General features: G+C 64.5%; 2 protein-coding genes across 10 annotated transcripts in view; both read right to left on the reverse strand.

Moving 5' to 3' along the window:
- The window catches only part of AGRN (agrin), a 34629-nt gene extending 20233 nt beyond the window's left edge, over nucleotides 1-14396 (reverse strand). For 4 of the 7 annotated variants that reach the window (XM_031663437.1, XM_031663435.1, XM_031663436.1 and 1 more), the window contains exons 1-3: nucleotides 14151-14396; nucleotides 12053-12314; nucleotides 249-296 (exon numbers count right to left, since the gene is read on the reverse strand). In XM_031663437.1, coding sequence (XP_031519297.1) covers nucleotides 249-296; nucleotides 12053-12314; nucleotides 14151-14348 — 508 coding nt within the window. In that variant the 5' untranslated portion in view covers nucleotides 14349-14396. Of the gene's footprint in view, nucleotides 1-248; nucleotides 297-859; nucleotides 1699-3665; nucleotides 3755-12052; nucleotides 12315-14150 lie in introns of those variants that run through there. The other 3 variants (XM_031663446.1, XM_017954642.3, XM_017954644.3) reach the window with 3 other exon arrangements.
- A 3102-nt stretch (nucleotides 14397-17498) lies between these two features.
- Nucleotides 17499-19002, reverse strand: ISG15 (ISG15 ubiquitin like modifier). Of its 3 annotated transcripts, none has more exons than XM_021933437.2 (2): nucleotides 18556-19002; nucleotides 17499-18052 (listed from the first exon to the last, which is right to left on the reverse strand). In XM_021933437.2, the coding sequence occupies exons 1-2, from the start codon at nucleotides 18574-18576 to the stop codon at nucleotides 17558-17560; spliced, it is 516 nt and encodes a 171-aa protein (XP_021789129.1). In that variant the 5' UTR covers nucleotides 18577-19002; the 3' UTR covers nucleotides 17499-17557. The 3 variants fall into 3 exon arrangements, with proteins under 3 accessions (XP_021789129.1, XP_003918909.1, XP_031519322.1); XM_003918860.5 differs by having other exon boundaries at nucleotides 18574-18992; XM_031663462.1 differs by lacking the exon at nucleotides 18556-19002 and adding an exon at nucleotides 18469-18482.
- Between the last annotated feature and the right edge of the window lie 538 nt (nucleotides 19003-19540).

The following is a 19540-nucleotide window of genomic DNA, read 5'->3' on the forward strand; positions in this document are numbered from 1 at the left end:
AGGCTGAGGGGGCTGAGGCCCAGAGAAGTGAGAGTCGTGCTCCAGTGCCGCCAGGCCGGGGCCTCCAGACTGCGAGTTCCCACTGCAGCCTACCGCTGCAGACTCCCAGGACAGACCCAGGTGCCCTTGTCCAGCCTCCTCCGCACTCCAGACACACTCCACACACCTGGGGTGCACACCTCCAAATGGCCCTTGACTCCCAAGCGTGCCACAGCCCATCCAGGTCCCCCAAACTCAGCCCCACTCACCATCAGGAGGCGTCGGAGGCACTGGAGTAAAGTGGATCCCAGGTTTATCTGGAATAAAACAAACCCCCAAGTTAGGCCCCTCTGAGCAGGCCCCTCCCTGTCCCATCCCTTTGCCCAGCCTGGAAAGGGGCACCCCTGCCCACCCACCTCCCTCCCTTCCCCATGGGATCCAGGCAGGGGTGCCGAAGGGTCCAGCCCTGACCCCATGGGCTGGCTGAGGCCTGAGACGGAGGCCCCTGCTTTTCTCTGCCCCTACAGCCAAATGGTCATGGCCTGACTCCTATCAGATGGGGCCCCAGCCACAGGGGTGCAGGCAGGCCCCACTGCCCTGGAAGAGTCCACTGCAAGCCCCACCTTAACCCCAGCTGCCGGCTCTCAGTGTAGCCGGGTGCCCCTCCCTCCCCAGCTACCGCAGGAAGTGTTTCTGCAGCTTTGGGAGAGGGCCAGGCCCACTGAGAGCCCAAGGACAGGCCTCCAGGGACCAAGGGGTCCACAGAGTGACCCATCCCATCCCCCTGAAGCTGCCGGCGGCGCCGCGGCCTCCAGCCTCTATGTGCAGGGACTTCGGGTTGGGGCTTGGCCAGTGCGGCGCCCCGCCCGTGGCCACCTACAGTTGTTGAGGAACAGCAGCACCGCGAAGCCGAGCGTGGCGGTGGCCAGCAGGATCAGGCAGGCGTTGCACGGGACCATGAAGCCTCGCACCAGCAGGGAGGCGCCACGCGGCTGCCGGGTGTCCCGCGCCAGCGGCAGCGGAGGCATGGCCCGGGGCTCCGGCTCTGTGCCCCACTCTCAGAGTGTGGGGGCTCCTCACGGGGTGCCCTTGGGCCTCTTCAGGGCTGCTCGCCCCATCCTGGGACCCCTGGGGCGGCGGACCGCAGCTGTGCCCTCAGAGCTCACGCAGTCACAGCCCTGGGGGTGCCAGGTCCCGGCTCCAGCCCTCCAGGCTCATCGTGGGAGGAGTGCAGAATTCTCCCGGAGTAGAAATCCCAAATGTGGGCTCCGAGGCAGGCGGAGGAGGCACGGGGAGCCCGCGGTCACCCTTGCTGCCCACAGCCTCCCCGGGCCGGCCGCCAGCGCTTGGTCTTCCCGGAGCCCCGGAGCCCCGCAGGCCGGAGAGGCGGTGTGCGCGGCAGGTGCGCGGGGTCCAGGCGCCGAGAGCCTGGGCAGCTCCTGTCCCCGGCAAAGGCGGGAGCGGCGATGGGAGCGGGCAGGCGGGAGGGGCGGCCGCGTCGGGAATGAGAAGAAAGCGCCGCCTGCGGAGGCCGCGCCGGCTCCTGGGCTCCCGGGCTCCCGCCACTGGGCGAGCACCGCCAGCTCCCCTCGTCCTCGCGGGGCTGGGGAGGTGAGTGAGGGGCGAGGGCGCCGCGGAGGGAGGGCGGGAGCAGAGACAAAGGAAGCCGCCTCCGGGGACCCCGGCGTCCGCGGGGAGTTCCAGAGGATCGGGCCGACGCGGACGGGAGAGCGCTGCACAAAAGGGAACGCCGGGCAGGCGGGGCCGGCGGCGGAGCTGAGGGCGCTCGGCTGGGGCTGGGGCTGGGGCTGGGGCTGGGCCCTGGATGGGGCCGGGACTGGGGCTGGGGTGGCTGAGGCTGGGGCCCGGGGTGGGCCTGAAGGCGCTGGGGCTGGGGGTGGGACTGGGGCTGGGCCTAGGGGCGCTGAGGCTGAAGCTGGAGCCGGGGCTGGGACTGGGGGCGCTGGGGCTGGGCCGAGGCTGGGGCTGGGGCTGGGGGCGTTCAACTGGGACCGAGACGGGGTCGGCGGTAGCGCTGGGCCGGGGGAGCAGGGTCGGGTGCTGGAGCGGAGGCGAGTATGGCCAGGGCAGGTCGCGGGAGGAGGAAGCGCCTGGGGAGCAGGAGCTGGACCGGGCGGGTCCGCGCCCCGCACCCGCTGGGGTGAATCGGAGTCGCCGCAGGGGGGCCCGGGGGGCCGCGTGCGCCCGCGTGTACGCGTCGTCGTGCGTGTGCCCGCGAGTGTTTCTGCGCCCGCGGCCCCACCCCGGCGGGGCGTAGGTGGGGGAGGGCCCCAGGTGCGGGGCGAGCTAGAGGGTGGAGTGAGGTGAGCGGGGCCCAGAAATCGCCTCGCCCACTTTCCCCTGGGGATTGACAGTGGCTCCTCCAGTCGCCAGCGCCCCCGACTCCCGCGCGGGGCGGAGTCATGCAAATGAGCCCCATGCAAATTGCGGCGGGGACTCCCTGCGGGCCCGCGGGCCTGGAACGCCCCCGAGAGGCCGTTCCAGGAACGTCGGGGCCCTGACGTCACTGCGGCCGGGGGCGGGGGATGGGGGTCTCGGCCCATCTGGGACTCCTGACGCGGTAGTCCGGCGTCCCCACACCCGCCCCCGAAGGTCGCCCCTCTCCCTGTCCGCTGCCCAGTTGGGGGATCCGGGGATCAGCAAGGGGCCCGTCTGGTCTGGTGTGTGCACCACCCCTAGAGTCCATGCCAGGTCCGTCCACCCTGGAGGCCAGAATCCCTCGGCGGCGGCACCTCGGTCCCCCGCACACCCCTGGCCACCAGCAGCCTTTGGAAAAGACCCCTGCGCACCCATTACCCTGCCCTCCCCTCTGTCCCTGCAACGACCTACCCCATCCCCCAAGCCCCAGCTCCAGGAAAGCAAGGACCTGGCGCCAGGGCGCTTCTGCTCCGCCAGTCCCCTCCAGCACCGCAGACCAAGCCATCTGCCACACTCACTCTCACCCACTCTGCAGACAACAGCTGCCAGCAGTCACCAGTGCCACCGCGTGGTCACACCCAGGTCTCACCTCAGTCCACCCCAGAGGACCCACTGCCCACACCTGCCTTCTTGGAGTCCCACAGTCTGGCCTGTGGGCCCCTTGACGCCATGGCCTCCATCTGGACTCTCCCCAATGCCTCCTTCCCTCCGGTGCCCTGTCTCACCCTCCTGGTCAGGCTCTTCCAAGGGCCCCAGCCAAATCCCACCAACCCCACCTTAGCTGGGAAGGTCCTGTCTTGCCAGTTCCCTCTCCTGGGACTCCTTTCCACCCCCCAGCCAGGGACCAGCACCATGCCCCGTCACCCAGACAGGAGGCTTCCACATCTCTATGGCCCTGGAACCTGGTGTTCCAATGAAACCTTGCAGGAAAATCCACTCAGCCAAGGGGTCTCACCCACCGCAAGCCACGTCCCATCCAGAGCAGCTGTCAAAGGAACCACTTGGAGACGCACCCCTGCTGGCCTCACCCTCTCCTCAGGGGAGCTCCTACCCCGACCCCCCCCACCCCGCTGGACCTTGGCACTGTCCACACCAGGCTGACAGTGTCCCAGCAGCGCTGACTGTGGGTGCCCTGGGCAGGATCTGACTTTTTATCTCCCCAGCACAGGGTGTGGCCCAGGGATGAGAAAACCCAGCACAGGACTTGTGCAGAGGCAGCTGGTTCACACACATTCCCCATTTCTCACCTCCCAGCTCAGAGTCCCAGGGGCAGTGCCAGGGTCAAACCCAGGCCGTGCTACCAGGTCACGCGCCAGACCGCCTGCTGCCACCACCTTCAGCCATGGGATCTCTTGGTGGGCTCTGCAGGAGGAGGACATGCAGGTACCAGGATGTGGGAGGGATGGGGGAGCCCCAGGTACAGGCTGGCAGAGGGGGCCTCAAAGACTGCCTGGGAAGTTTGCCCCCACACAGAGACCCTGGGATCTGCCAGCAAAGGGGGCCCAACAAGCTGAAAGTCACATGGGGGGGCCTGGCTGGCCCAGGCCAACACTGGAATGAGGCTTAGGGCCCCTTGGGCTGGCTCAGGGGGAAGGGGAACCAGGCAGGCGGCCTGGCTCCACCCAGCCCCAGTCAGTGTCTGAGCCCCCCACAGAGGCCCAGATGCCTTCAGAAAGACAAAGGGCCATTGAGGCCCCAGGCCCAGCCAGGGAGGGGAGCTCAGGCGACATGAGCTATTTTGGGATCTTCAGACAAAATCATTCAGCTCTGACCAGCCCACGCAGGCTCATGTTCGGGAAAGAGGCAGGCATGAGCCCCCTGGTCCCTGAGCTCACACTCACAGCACCATGCACTGCACACACACACGGCCACACAACGGGTATTCCAGGCCTGCCCAGCACCACACCCGCTCCCTGACCCCCCTCAGCCCCCTGTTCAGCCCCACTGCCGTCTCCAGCCCCAGCCTCAGTCCTCCCCCCGCACCTGCCCGCATAGACATGGGATGTCCCCCTTCCCCCCCCACCTGCATAGATAGTGGATGTCCCCCACCTGGCCTCAAAGAGCATATGATTACCTGGATGTCCCCCACCTGCCTGCATAGACACTGATGGCCTCTGATCGCTCAAGGTGTGCAGACACTCGGGATGGCCCCCACTCGCCTGCATAGACACACACTGACGGGCTCCCCCACCTGCTCGCATAGGACACTGGGCGTCCCCCACCTGCCAAGGCCTGCATAGACACTGAATTTCACCTGTCTGTATAGACACTGATGGCCTCCCCCAGCCTGCTTCGCATAGACACTGGATGTCCCTCACCTGCCTGGCAGACACCGATGTCCCCTCACCGCCTGACAATTGATGTCCCCACCGCCTGCATATGACACTGGGCATCCCTCTCCACCTGCCTAAAGTATAGATACTGGGCATCCTCTCACCTCCCCTCTCTGCATAGACACTGATGACCTCCCTCACCTGCCTGTATAGACACTAGATGTCCTCACCTGCCTGCATAGACACTGGATGGCTCCCCTGTACCTGCATAGACACTGGGTATCCTCCACCTGCCTGCATAGATACTGGGCATCCTCTACCTCCTGCATAGACACTGATGTACCCCCACTCTGCCTGCATATAGACACTGGCCGGATGTCCCCACCTGCCTGCATAGACACTGGGCATCCCCCCACCTGCCTGCATAGATACTGGGCATCCCCCCACCTCCCTGCATAGACACTGATGGCCCCCCACCTGCCTGCATAGACACTGGATGTCCCCCCACCTGCCTGCATAGACACTGATGGCCCCCCACCTGCCTGCATAGACACTGGGCATCCCTCCACCTGCCTGCATAGATACTGGGCATCCCCCCACCTGCATGGTGCTGATGGCCCCACCTGCCTGCATGGCACTGGGCGTCCCTGCCATGTGAACACTGGGCGTCCCCCACCTGCCTGCATGGACACTGGCGTCCCCACCTGCCTGCAAGACACTGGCGTCCCCCACCTGCCTCGCGTGCACTGATGACCAGCCACCTGCCTGCATGAACTGCTGGATGTCCACCTGCCATAGACACTAATGTCTCCCACCTGCCTGCATGAACTTTGATGACCCCCCCCACCTGCCTGCATGAACACTGGTATTCCACCTGCCTGCAGACGCTGGTCCCCAGTCTGCCTGCATGAACTGAATCCCCAATCTGCCTGCATAGATACTGGATGTCCTGTATAGACACTGATGACCCCCCCACCTGCCTGCATAGACACTGATGACCTCCCCGCCGCCGCCTGTGTAGACACTAATGTGCCCCTACCTACCCAAATAGATACTGGGCATCCCACATCTTTGTGCAACATTAATTTTGACCCTCAACCCCCACCCATTTGTATGGGAAGGCATGTTCCCCACACACCCCACACGTTCCTGCGTGGATACAGGCACACTCTGGTTGGGCACCCGCAGGTACTTATCCTGCCCTCAGAAGGTGAGGGTTGGGGCCTGGAGAGGGTGGAGCACTGGGGCTCTCTGGCAATTGGCAGGCCCCAGAGGGGCTGGGGCTCAGTTCCTTTGGAAAGGCTGGGCTGAGTATGGGTGCTGTCGGCCCACACACCGCACATGCACGCACACGCGAGCGCTTAGTGCCCCCAACTCTAACCAAGGAAAACAGAGCTGGCATGGAGTGGTCAGTGCTCACAGGTGCCGCCAGCCAGGTGCGGGGGAGCCAGCAGGGGAGACGGCAGCTCCGAGGCAGGAATCAGCTTGCTCTCAGCTGTGGGGTCATGGCAGCTGACGACTGCGTCCCAGACCTCTCTCCTGCCCGTGTCCACAGCCTCTTTCTCCCACCGTTCCCTGCACAGACCTTCACCCCTCAATGCACAGCTGACTCCTGGCTTCCTTGGGAAGCCCTGTGGAGGTGCCAACAGTGAGTGTGTGAATGGGGAAGGTACTGATGATCAAATCAGTGAAGGCCAAGGTGAGCCCTGCTCACGCCCCACCCTCCTCTGGGAAGAGAAGGGGGCACAGCCCCTCCCCACCAGCCATCGTCGCCAGGGCCGCCGTCGGCCGGGTGTTTGTGTTTGCGCTTCTCCAGCAGGGGGTGCATGGGAGCCTCCCACCTGCGGACACACAGGGGCTTCTCCTAGGGCCCAGTGCGAGGTGGCCAAGGTGGGCTGCCAAGGGGCAGGGCAGGGAGGCTCAGGTCAGCGACAGAGCCCCCCTCCCGACTTGACCATGCCTGGTCTGAGTCCCAGACTGCCCTGCCGCCCCCAGACAGAGCCCCATCTTGGCAGGGGTGGGCATCTGTGTCAGCCTCGAGGTTCAGCAGACATGTGAGGGGACTGTGACCCAGGACCCTCTCCTGTCCTCACTGCAACCCCAAGGGACCCAGCATGCCCCTTCCTCTCAAACCTTCAGAAACCACACTGGTCATCTCAGAGGCAGCACCTGCAGAAGGTCCCGGGCCCTTTGCCAGACACGGGGCAGCCCGCTGGACGCAGCGAGCGGAGGGCAGGAGACTGGACAACCAACAGCAAGCTGAGGCAAGACACGTGCACAATGACAGAGGCAGAGCCCAGCTCCCAAGGCCCCCAGGACAGGCCAGGGTCACCCACCACCAGCCCCACACCTGCAGCACCGGCCCGGGCTGAGCCCAGGGACACAGGGTGGCAAGAATGATGGCCCACTAGCAGAGGCTCCAGCCAGAATTCTGAAGTGCACAGGCTGGTACATCTGAGGCTGCAGGCACGTGCACACACACGCGTGTACAAACACACAAACACGTGCACACACGCAGGCCACACAGCTGGAAGCAGCCGGCTGCCTGTAGGACAGAGCGCGCCCCTTCTCCCACGCCTCTGCTCCGTGGGGGGACTGCAGGAGGAGGGGGCTGGGAGGGGCCATCTCCCTTTCCCAGGTCCCGCTGTGAGCTGCCCCTGGCAGGGGGCCTTCCTCAGAGGAAGTTCCCAGGATCTGCGCTGGGGGGAGAGGCCCCTTCTGGGGAGCTTCCCTCTGTGCTGGAGGCTCCAGTAGAGAACTGCCTCATCCCCTAGATCCCAGCCACAATCTTGCCACAGCCTGGGGGGCACACAGGACTGCTCCGAGCACCAGTGCAGCCCCCCATAGGCAGGAGGTGCTCGGGCACTGAGCCTCCTCCTCCAGCGGCCGACTGTCCGTGGCGCGACACTCAGCCCCGCGCTTCCTCTTTCTTATCTGTGAGGGGCAGGTACCTCCTGGGACCCCGGGGTGTCCATCCTCAGGTGGGCGGGCCACCATGGTGTTTACATCTGCAGCCCCAGCCCAGCTGGGCCTCGGGGGGCCCTGGGGAGCCCAGTACAAGTGGGGAGGGGGTGCCAGAACTAGGACTGCAGGGAGGGGTCCGTTCCTGCCCCACCCAGGCCGCTGGTGGGGCTGTGGACTGGGGTCCCACAGGTGGAAGCAAAGCCCTGGGGGTGGGGCATCTGCTTCTGCAGTTGTTTTCCACTCCCCTGTAGTGATGGGGGCCAGAGTCAACCCTTCAGGAAGGAAGCTGCACGGGCCTGGCTGGAATGACCTCAGGCCAGACCTGTGGCCCCGAGGCACGGGCACCCCTCTCTAGAGCAGCTCCAACCTGCCTTCTGCCGGCTGTGGGGTTAATGATTCCCTCTCCTGATCTTGCAGGGACAGGAACCTGTCCTCGCCCTAACCTCCTTCTCCCCGACCTCGGCCTGGAGGCTGCAGCAGGTACCATCCCCACCGCCACCCACAGAGGCCCCACCAGAGCGGCTAGTGTGGGAGGGAGCCCTCTCCAGTCTGCAGAAACAATGGAGCCAGGGCTGTTCTCTGGGTGGGGAGTGAGGGGGTGGGGTGGGGTCTGGAAAAAGCCAACAGTTCTTTCCACCAGCTCAGCCCGGCCCTCTCAAAGAGGTCACCTCCACAGAACTGACCGGCCCAATTCCTCTACCCCTCCCACCACCTTGCTCCCTTTGGTTTCAGCCAGCAAAGCCCCCCCAGGCCAAGGCAGGGGCAAGCCCAGGTGAAGTCGGAGACAGGACAAGTCCATTCACGCAGGAGGGAAGCACCGAGCCCCGACTTCCCACCAGGAGCCCCTGGGTTGGGAGGGACAGAGGTGGGCCCTTCACCTGGCAGACCCCCCTCCCAGCTCTACGAGAGACAGAGGTGGGGCCCCAACTTCCTACCAGGAGCCCCTGGGTGGGGAGAGACAGAGGTGAGTGGGGAGGGGCAGGGGTGAGTGGGGAGGGGCAGGGGTGAGTGGGGAGGGACAGAGGTGAGTCGGGAGGGACAGAGGTGGGCCCTCCCACCCGGCAGACCCCTCCCAGCTGCAGGAGGGAGATTGGGGCAGCAGCCTCAGGCCCAGACCTGCCTGGGGGAGGGCCCGAGAGGGGCTCATGGGGTGGGGGTGGGGGAACCAGGGGGCAGGATGAGAACCTGGAGTCAGGAAGGGGCAGGAGAGGGTGGCAGGAACAGAGAAGCCCCTTCCCCACTCCGAGGGAGAAAGGCAGAGGAGTTGGGGGCAGGAGCTGAGCCCTGGGCAGGAGAGGGGGCTGGGCCCAGCCCTATGGGAGGTCCTCCTGCACCCCAGAAACCTCCCCCATCTCCTCGACTGCCCCACACTGAGGGGAGCCTGGTCTGGGGCTGCTGGGCCCCTCAACCCCAGCACCGATGTTGCCCCCGGGGCCGTGGGACTCTGGGCTTCCCCTAGGACTGCCGTCCTGAGGCCTAGACAGCTGGCCAGGCAGAGAGGAAGGGAGGGCGCGCAGGCCGGAATACAGGCAGGGCCAGGACTAGGCCGCCGGGACCCCGCGCTTCAGAGCTGGGCAGGGCTGGGCTGGGAAGGCGCCAGGCTCACTCCGACCCTGGCCCCCTGCCCTGTCCCTGTGCCAGGCCCCGGCAGGGGCAGACAACACTTCCTTTCTCTGTTCCTGGCTCCTAGCAGGGAGGGATGGGCCCCAGGCGGCCTGGCCGGCCCTCAGCCAGGAGTCCATCCTGGGGGCTTCAGGGAGGCTCTAGGACCAGCCTTCGTGAGGTGGGTGGGAGGGCATGGGCAGTGCCCAGACAGGACAGGGTGGCAAGGGCCGGAGGAGTCGCCTGCTCAGCCACCAGCCTTGGGCAGCTAGCACTGCGGAGGCCAGGCCACTTCCCTGACAAAGCAGGGGCGGGGGACTCCTTCTGGAGGGAGCATGGGCCTCCCCCGCCCAAAGGTGGCGCAGAGGGAGGGACACATACCTGTCTTAGTTATGCCAGGAATGTGGCTCCCTAGGCAGAGAAGGGGGGAGGAGCCTTTCCTGAGGGCTGTCGACTGGGGGAGGGGCCTCGGCTGGGCAGGGCCAGAAAGACCCAGCAGCAGGGCCAGGTGAGAAACTGAGGAAAGAAGTCCTCAGTAGACCTGAGTCCAGGTGTGGTCCAGCAGCAGGTGCACCTCAGGCGGTGTCCAGGCAGGGGTGGTGAGGGGCGTGGCCTGAGAGGACGTGCCCTCCCCTACCCGGGGAGCGTGGAGGGACCTTTGACCCCAGCATGGGGTTCCCCATAAAAGGTGGGACCCAGTGGTCTCGGGTAGCTTCCGAAGACTAGGGACTGCCCAGACATCATCCTGTGCCCCGGGAGGTGGGGTCAGAGTCTGACAGGGAGAGGTCAGCTAGCCTCAAGCCCCCTCCATCCATCCCCCTCACTAGGGTGAGGCCTTGGCTACCAGAGGGCTCACGGTGGGGTTCAATACCCTTATCTCCTACAGAACAGGAGGTGGACCCAGCTCCCACCCCACCCAGTGTGAGGAGAGGGGTAGGTACACAGGATTGTCCCTTCTCCAGCCAGGTCAGCTCCAGGGACCTTGTCCCTCAGGGGTCACCCAGGGCTTCTGGGAGGCATTTACCCTGTCCTGGCACCAGTGCTCCCAGCCCCCCGAGATATCCCTGGTCTGTTTCCAAAGCAGAGCCCCACATGTCCCACTGGAAGCTCCTGGGCTCCCCGGCACCTTCCAGTGGACCCCACTCCTCATGCTGCTTCCCTCCTGAGGCTCCCTTCGGCCCCTGGCTCATCTGCAAGGCCCCTCCCATGACATTCTTCCCTGGCCCACCCTCCCCTGGCCAGCCCCACCCCAGGGGGGTTCGGTGGCCACAGCCCCTCCCAGGTGCTCCCCAAACTGCATACTGGCTATGGGTCCCAGGCTCCCCACCTGGAGCTTGTCCCTGAGCGTGACTGTGCACAGCTGGGCTAAGCCACACCCTCCTGGCAGGGGCTCCCCACGGACCCTCCTCCCTGCGCTAGGCTCTGCTCAGCCTGGGCACTCGCTCCAGAGCCAGGGCCTGGCATGCGTAGAGCTGCTTTGCTAAGACGCAGAGCCTCGTTCTGCCAGGGTGACTCTCCTGCCACATGCCCTCTGACCTTACAGCAAGTCCTCGGTTACTAAGTCATGGACCCTCAGGCTAGACCCGCCTGGCTGTGGGGTTAATGATTCCCTGGATAGGAACCTGTCCTCGCCCTAACCTCCTTCTGCAGCCCCTCCTCAGCTCCCGACAGCCTATCCTGACTTCACAATGCCCCATCTTTTTCCCAGACCACAAGTGCCCAGAGGAGGGCCAAGGTTATCGTGTCCTTCCAGTGGAGGACCCAGGGGACCCTCCTCTGTGCTCCATTGCGGCCTGGACCCTGAAGGCAGCTTGGGGGCCACTGACCACAGGCTGGGGAAGAGGCCGCAGCACTCCCTATTTTGGGTGCCGCCCCTCCCCCTGCACAGCTCCCAGAAGGCAAGAGCAGTGGACAGTCTAGAACCCTACAAGGACCCCTCAAGAGCCAGGCTAGCGTCAGGGCAGCAGTTTCCTGCGCTTTCCTGCTGGCCAACGGAGCAAATCGAAGAGACAGGAAGTCAGGACCCTTGCCGTTGCCTTGGGGAGGAAGCATTCTCCGGACCCCCCACCGACACATCCCTTCCCAGGCAGCCATGAGGGAGCAGACAGGATGTGGGGGCGACGGGGACCTCCTATATTTTCCCTGCCACATTCCCCAGCCAACAATCTCAGTCCCCAACTGGGATTTGTCCTGGGGGGGCTGTCATGGGACTTCTGCCCCCACCAGGCTGGGGTCAGGGAGGGCCACTCCTCGGCCATTCGGCAGAGCCATGGGAACAGCCAGAACTCTCGATGGCAAATCACACACCCTCCAAATCCGCAGAAACCTTCACCGCACAGCCTCGCCCTCCCGCCTGACCCCCACGGCAAGGGGTGCTGGATTTGTGGGCCCATCTAGACGGAGGTCTGGGCCAACACAGGCGCTGAAACAGCTGGGGACATTCACCTGTCCAGCTTCTCTCTAGAAGGGGCCTCCAGGAGGAAGTGTGGAGAGCTGGGAGGCGGGGAGGAGGCAGGAGGCCATCCGTTTGCAGGGCTGGGACTTGCCTTTGGCCCATCTTTTCAAGGGCCAAAGATGTCTAATGTGAGGGCTTGGAGACGCAGCTGGAGAGCCGGGGAGGGGCAAGCAGAGAATAAGGTGGGACACAGTCAGACCACAGGTCAGTCTACAAGACACCGTGTGCTGCAGCCCCCAGCAGAGCACGAAAGGGCCCCTCACAGCGACCCCTGCAACCTGTCCACCTTGGCCGCTGCCCTGACCCCCAGCGGCCCCAACGTGAGCCCCCCACCACGCACCTTCCACACAGAACTCCACCTCCTCCAGGTTTCGCAGAGTGATCCGCATGAGGCTGGAGTTGAGCATCAGCTCGTTCTTGTGGGCTGGCCACAGGTATGGGGGTGCAGGGTTCACAAAGAAGATCCTGGTGTCCCCAGTGGACACCTGGTTGTCACAGATGAGGGGGTCTCCGAAGCCACTGATCACCACCTTGTTGCCGCCGTCCAGCAGGCTCTCCCGGGCCACCAGCTCTTTGCCCTTCAAGTACCGCCAGACCCGAACCTGGGGTGGACATGGGGGTAGGGTGTCATTAGTCCTCTCCTGGCGAAGGGGCTAGACTGGGGGCTTTAGCTGCTCAGGACAAATGTCCACAGCAGACTCAAGCCCTGGGCAGAGATGTGGGGAGACCTCTGGGTCAGACCGCTGGGCGGAAGCCGGGGGAAGCACACGCCGGCCACCACGGCCCGTGCAGGAACGCTCAGAGATGCATCACCTGTAAACATGTTCCCTCCCCCAAGTCACCCTTTTCAGCCACCCCAGCTCCAATAACGTCCCTATCAGTTAAGGCTGAATTTGGGAAGGGGGCCCACCTGGCTTGGGGTGCCTGCCTTCCACGTTCCCATCCTCTCCCCACTGGCCCACTGCTCAGGGCCCTCCTCCTGGCAAGCTTGGGCAGTGGAGAAGGGGGACGGGGCTTCAGGGTAAGGGGCCTGCTTGGCTCCTTGCAGCCCTGCGGCTGGGCTGAGATGCCCCTTCCTAGGACTCCTACAGTCTGTGCAGTCAGGGCAGCCCGTGAACCACGAAATCAAGTTTGGGCAGCGCAGGGTGCCCCACCCTCCACCTTCTCAGCTCCTGGGGCCCTGAGGGCAGCTGCTCTGATGGCTGCCTGCGGTAAAACCTACAGCCGACCTGGTGGCCCTCACAGGGTCAGGGACCCACGCACTCCCCTGAGAACAAAGCCGGGAGAAGAAGCCCCTTCCTCAGGAGATCTGGGGGGCTGGGGCTGCCGGATGGGGGGAGAGACAATGGTTGGCCTGTCCACTGCGCAGCCCCTGCTGGGAGCCTCAGGACTGCAGCATCCGCAGGGACCCCCTCCAGTTGCCTAGGCAGACCTCCTCCACGCCCCCCAACAGCAGGCTCCAGGAGGCAGATGACCCAGGCCCGCGGAGGGCCTGGTGGCTTTCATCGCCTTCCCCCACCCCAGCCACACCCAGGAGCAGCGGGGAGGAAGTCGGGAAAATCCTGCAGGGACCTGGCAAAGTGCCCTGGCCGCTGTGGAGGAGACGGGGCCGGCGGGGGAGCCCAGCTGTAGCCCGCACCGGCCAGTCTGAAAGAAGCTGCCACCTTCTCCACCTCCATGGAGGGGAAACGAGCCGATTTCTGGTCCCAGGAGGTGGTTTGGGGGGTACAGGGGAGCCGGGTCTGGGTTCCCCGAGCCCTTACCAGAAGATTGTGGGGGGCCCGGCGTACCTACCCCGGGGGCTCCCACAAGCACCTGAAGGAGAAGCCGGGCAAACTTCCCCTCCCCGGGCTGGGGAGCCCCGGTTCCCGCAGGAGCGCGATGGGGCACCGGCCCTGCCCCCCAAGCACTCGAGGCCAGGCAACGGCCCCGCCCACTTCTCTGCTCCTGCACGCCCCCCCCTCGCCACTGCGGCACCCCCCACCTGGCTCCTGGTTGGGGAGCTCAGGCTGTGAGCCCCTTTCTCTCTCCTGACCACCCCCTCTAGCCCTGGGAAAGGCCTCTGGGGAGGGGGACAAGCGGACCCCAGGCCCAGCCCCCGCTCCCCGCCCGGGCAAAGGCCCCTCGCCCCAGGCCCCTCTCCTTCTCCTTGGCCGGTGGGGAGGGCGTGAGGCAGCCGCAGTCGCGGGGCGAGGTGCACTTGTCTCCCCGAGGAGGGAGGGGGCGGCGGGCGGAGGACGGCGGCGGCGCAGCAACTTTCCCCGGCGCCCGCGAGTTTCCCGGGACCCGGCGACCCCCCCCTCCCGGGGCTTGGCGGTCGCCAAGGGAGCCGGAGCGGGGGCTGCGGAGCGACCGGGGCTGGTTCCCACGGCCTGGGGCGGGGGTCCCGGCGGGGCGGCCGGCGTCGCGAGGGGAGGCCGGGGTCAGGGTGGGCGCACCTTGCAGGAGTACGTGTGCTGCACCGGGTCCACGTTGAGGATCTCCTCCACCGTCCCCGTGAGCACCACGTTCGCCTCCTCCTCGCGCCGCTCCAGCGCGCGCTCCGGGCACGTCCCGCCGGCTCCGGGCAGGACGCACGCGGCCACCACCAGCAGCAGCAGCGGCCGCAGCGGGCCCGGGCGGGACGGGCCGGCCATGGCGCAGGCGAGAGGCGGCGGAGGAGCGCGCGGGCCGCGCCGGGGACGGGACTGGACAGGACGGGACGCGGCTCCGGAGGCGGCGGAGCGCGGGAGGGCGGGCGGGCGGGGGCGGGGCCCCGGCGGCGCCCCTCCCCCTCCCTCCTCCCCGCCCCCACCCCTCCCCGCGCCCTCCTCCTCCCCCTCCCTCCCCCTCCCTCCCCGGCCCGCCCGGAGCCCTGCGACCCGCGCCGGCCGCGAACAAAGCCCCGTGACGCGGCGCCCCGCGCGGCGGTGGGGCGCGGAGGGGGCGGCCCGGGAGGGGCGGGGAGGGAAGGGGGGGTCTGGATCCCGCAGGCGCCCCTCCCCCGCCGCGGCCCCCCGGAAGTGCGGCTGCACCCGAGTTAATGCCTAATCTGGAGGAGACGTGACGGGACTGCCGAGGGGTTCCGGGCGGCGCCGAGCCGGGCGGCGGTGCTTACAGGCCGCCGGGAGGGTCCCCAGACCCGGGCCCGATACCGCCCCGCAGGCTGCGCCCCTCCCGCGCGGGGCCGGACACGGAGGCTCGGCCCGGCCAGGACCCCCGGGGCTGCAGCGAGGGGGCAGGTCCCGGCGCCAGGGCGGGCGCTGATTGGCCAGCATGGCCCGCGGCCCCGCCCATTCCAGTCCCGCCCCCAGGCCCCGCCGCGGGGAGGCGCGCGCCCCCTTCCGTCCCGAGGCTGCAAGCGCTGGTCCCGCCACGCCCCCTCCCAGCTCCGGGCCGGACGCCTCTGCAGCTTGGCCTGGCTGGGTGCAGGGGGAAACTGAGGACTGGAGGGCCCAAGTGAGAGCCTGGCCTAGCTGAAGATTGAGAGGAGGGAGCGGAGGCCCTCTTTGTCCCCTCAGAACTGTGACTAGGCCGAGCGTGGTGACTCACGCCTGCAATCCCAGCATTTTGGAAGGCCGAGGCAGGTGGATCATGTGAGGTCAGGAGTTTGAGACCAGCCTGGCCAACATGGTGAAACCCCGTCTCCACTAAAAATACAAAAATTGGCCGGTGTGGTGGCGCACACCTGTAGTCCCAGCTACTTGGGAGGCTGAGGCAGGAGAATTGCTTGAACCCAGGAGGCAGAGGTCGCAGTGAGCTGAGATGGTGCCACTGCACTCCAGCCCAGATGACAGAGCAAGACTGTCTCAAAAAAAAAAAAAAAAAAAATTAGCCGAGGGACCGGGCGCGGTGGCTCACGCCTGTAATCCCATCACTTTGGGAGGCTGAGGTGGGTAGATCACTTGAGGTCAGGAGTTCAAGACCAGCCTGGCCAACATGATGAAACCCCATCTCTACTAAAAATACAAAAATTAGGCCGGGTACAGGGGCTCACACTTGTACTCCTAGCACTTTGGAAGGCCAAAGCGGACGGATCAGGAGGTCAGGAATTCGAGACCAGCCTGGCCAATAGAGTGAAACACTGTCTGTACTAAAAATACAAAAAAAAGTTAGCTGGGCATGGTGGCAGGCACCAGTAATCCCAACTACTCAGGAGGCTGAGGCAGGAGACTCACTTGAACTCGGGAGGCAGAAGTTGCGGTGAGCCGAGATCGCGCCACTGCACTCCAGCTTGAGCAACAGAGCGAGACTCTATCTCAAAAAAAAAAAAAAAAAAAGACAGGCGCCGGGCTCACACCTGTAATCCCAGCGCTTTGGGAGGCCGAGACAGGCGGATCACGAGGTCAGGAGATCGAGACCATCCTGGCTAACACAGTGAAACCCCGTCTCTACTACAAATGCAAAAAAATTAGTCGGCCCTTGTGGCGGGCGCCTGTAGTCCCAGCTACTCTGGAGGCTGAGGCAGGAGAATGGCGTGAACTCGGGAGGCGGAGCTTCCAGTGAGCCGAGATGGCGCCACTGCACTCCAGCCTGGGCGACAGAGTGAGACTCCATCTCAAAAAAAAAAAAATTTAAAAAAAAATAAATAAAAAGGACTGGGCCTGTGGTGCCCCCCCTCACCCCAAGCTAGCTATGGATTTCTGGACCAGAAGCCATGAGGGAGGCCCCGCCCTGCTCTGCCCCCGTTGGGAGTTCAGGAGAGGCCCCTGGCTCAGTGCTTCACTCACCCATTGTGTCACAGGGGTGAGGTGGGACCCAGACACAAGGCTGGAGCCAGGACAGCCCCTGCTGGGCACATGTGGGCACACAGTGGTCCTGGTGCAGCCAGACCGGGATCTCCCCACCTGGATATGGACCCCCACAGATGAGGGGGCACTCTGCGTCTCCAGCTGGATCCTCCAGAGGGCTCTGAAAGCTGAGGTCCAAGTGCCCAGAGTCTGGACTCTGCGTGTCCCTCCATGCCCCATCCTCGCTGCGTCCCAGCCGGCATGCATGCCCCATCCTTGCTGCATCCTGGCCAACAGTTGGCTTCTGGGAGACTCATTTAGCAAATTGGAGTAGGAGAGCTAGAGAAGGGTGCACCGTTGGGGGACGGGTGTAGCTTGTACTGAATTGGGTGCCCCCAACCTGGGACAAGCTCTTCTTCCTGGATGGTGTCAGCCTCAACTCCAGGCGCCCCCACTGCTGGCCACGGCCCCTCATTCATGCAGAGCCTTGAGGGGATGTGCTTAGCCACCCAGGCGGTCTTCTACAGCTGGCCCCAGTGGTGATGTGAGCACTCAGGACCTGTCTCTATCCCTCCCTTGCCCAGCCCAGGCAGGTGGAGCAGGCTGTGCAGGCTGGGCTAGGGACAGCTGAGGCCCCCAGCCCCCAGTTCCTATGGAGAGCCTGCCTCACAGCCCACTGGGCAGGCCCCAAGGACTCACCCCTCACCGCTTCCAGGGGCCCACTGGGAGCCTCCCCCGTAGCCTTTTGATTTGAGCAGGCTGGTCCCTGCCTAAGCTGTCTCCTGTCCCAGATGGAGGACGGGCAGGATGGGCTCCAGCAACTGTGTCTCTTTTTCTTTCCCTAGAAGTTAATTTCCCAAAGGGTGGGGAGAGCTGTCTTACTTCAGTTTGGTAGGGAGGAAGCTCCGTATTTTGATCCCTCGAGGCTGTAACTGCAAACCCTTATCCTTTCACTTGGCAACCAGGCCTGGTCACCAGGATGGACCCTGGGATCTCCCTCCTGACTCCTCCCGCCACTTCACTAGGGGTCTGAGGCGGAAGCTGGAGGAGGGTCACGTGCAGACACAGAGGCAGCCATTTCTCTTTACAACATTTATTTCCAGCCCTTGATCTTGCTCGAATGCTGGTGGAGGCCCTTAGCTCTGCCCGCCAGGCTCTGTGCCGCCTCCCCGCAGGCGCAGATTCATGAACACGGTGCTCAGGGGCTTGAGGCCGTACTCCCCCAGCGGGAGCTGATTCTCCAGGGGCTTCCCCTCGAAGGTCAGCCAGAACAGGTCGTCCTGCACACCCTCCTGCTGGCTCACTTGCTGCTTCAGGTGGGCCACAGTCTGCGTCAGCTGTACCTCGTAGGTGCTGCTCCGGCCCTTGTCGTTCCTCACCAGGATGCTCAGAGGTTCATCGCACTTGTCCACCACCAGCAGGACCGTGCTGCCGGGGCCCAGGCCCTGGTTGGCAAGGGGAACCCTGTCCTGCAGGGTGGCGCCGCTGGGGTGGACAGCCAGACGCTGCTGGAAGGCGTGCACGCCGATCTTCTGGGCGATCTTTGCCTTCAGCTCTGACACCGACATGGAGTTGCTCAGGGACACCTGGAACTCGTTGCCCCCCAGCATCTTCACCTTCAGGTCCCAGCTCTGCAGACATTACACAGGCTCAGAGGCTGCCGCACCAGTCCCAGGCCCACGACACACAAGGCCCTGGCTGCTGGGCGAGCTCCTGTGCCCAGGGACAGTGCTTCCTCCTGTTTGTCCTCTACATCCCATCAGCAGGGACCCCAGGCACAGAAGGCACTGAGGGGTCATTACTAGAAGGCCAGCTGCCCACAGCCATCCGTGGCCTCCCTTTACCTGCTAGGGTGCCCCTCTGTGCCCACCCTGAGGATCTCGGGTGACCTGCTTTCAGGAGCACACTTAGAACCTGGCCGAGCTCTAAGCAGCTCTGCTCTCCCTGCAACCCTGGGAGACCTTGGCTGGGGGAGGGAGATGAAAATTGACTGGCACAGAGGCCTGCCCCCCCCCCCCCGAGCCCCCACCTGTGACATCTCCCTTACCATGGCTGTGGGCTGTGGGCCACGGGCTGGGGGAGGGAGACAAAAATTGACTGGCACAGAGGCCCCCCCCACTCAACACACACACACCTGTGACATCTCCCTTACCATGGCTGTGGGCTGTGGGACGCGGCACGAGCTCCTGTACTGGCAAAGATGAGTTCGCTGCCTCTCAACTGCCGGCTCCTGCAGGCAGCAGCCAGCCCTGTTATAAGCCTGAGCCACACACGTCAGGGGGCGTTGCCGCGCGAGCCTGCTCCGGTGGCCAAGTTTCGGTTTCCTTTTCCCCAGGCATGCCCCAGAGTGAGCAGAAGAAACAAAACAGAATGGCCGAAAGACGGGGAAAAGCAGAAGGGGGTGGGCAGGGTCTCAAAGGCACTGTCATCCCCACCCCCACCCAACACCCTGGAAACACCTAAATATCGAGCATTCCAGATCCTTCACAAGATGCACTAAAGCTGGTCGAATGCCGTGGCTCACTCCTGTAATCCCAGCACTTTGGGAGGCCGAGGTGGGCGGATCACCTGAGGTCGGGAGTTTGAGAGCAGCCTGATCCACACAGAGAAACCCCGTCTCTACTAAAAATACAAAATTAGCCAGGTTTGGTGGCGCATGCCTGTAATCCCAGCTACTTGGGAAGGTTGAGGCAGGAGAATCGCTTGAACCTGGTAGGTGGAGGTTGCGGTGAGCCGAGATCGCGCCATTGCGCTCCAGCCTGGGCAACAAGAGTGAAACTGTTAAAAAAAAAAAAAAATGCGCTAAAGCCTTCACATGAACTAATGGTTTCATTTTCCATTTACCAACTTGCAAACAGTAAACATGGAAAACACCTCTATGGTTAATTCAGAAACAAAACCTCCAAACTCCCCAGAGATGACAACACTTGGTTTAGGGCAGTATTTGCCCAGGTTTGGTGTTTTTTGTTGTTTTTGTTTTTTTGAGACAGGGTCTCACTCTGTTGCCCAGGCTGGAGTGCAGAGGTGCGATCTCAGCTCACTGCAGCCTCCGCCTCCCTGGCTAAAGGGATCCCCTCACATCAGCCTCCCACGTAGCTGGGACCACAGGGGTCCGGCTA

Source organism: Papio anubis, chromosome 1 (assembly GCF_008728515.1).
Source record: "Papio anubis isolate 15944 chromosome 1, Panubis1.0, whole genome shotgun sequence".
In the NCBI taxonomy this organism is placed as follows: Eukaryota; Metazoa; Chordata; class Mammalia; order Primates; family Cercopithecidae; genus Papio; species Papio anubis.

Excerpts from the sequence above, each read along its gene's own strand:
- ISG15 (XM_021933437.2), bottom strand. The coding sequence starts at position 18,576 with ATGGTAAGGGAGATGTCACAG. Across the intron at positions 18,053-18,555 it reads TGGTAAGGGAGATGTCACAG|AGCTGGGACCTGAAGGTGAA; the intron begins GTGTGTGTGTGT and ends TAATGTCTGCAG.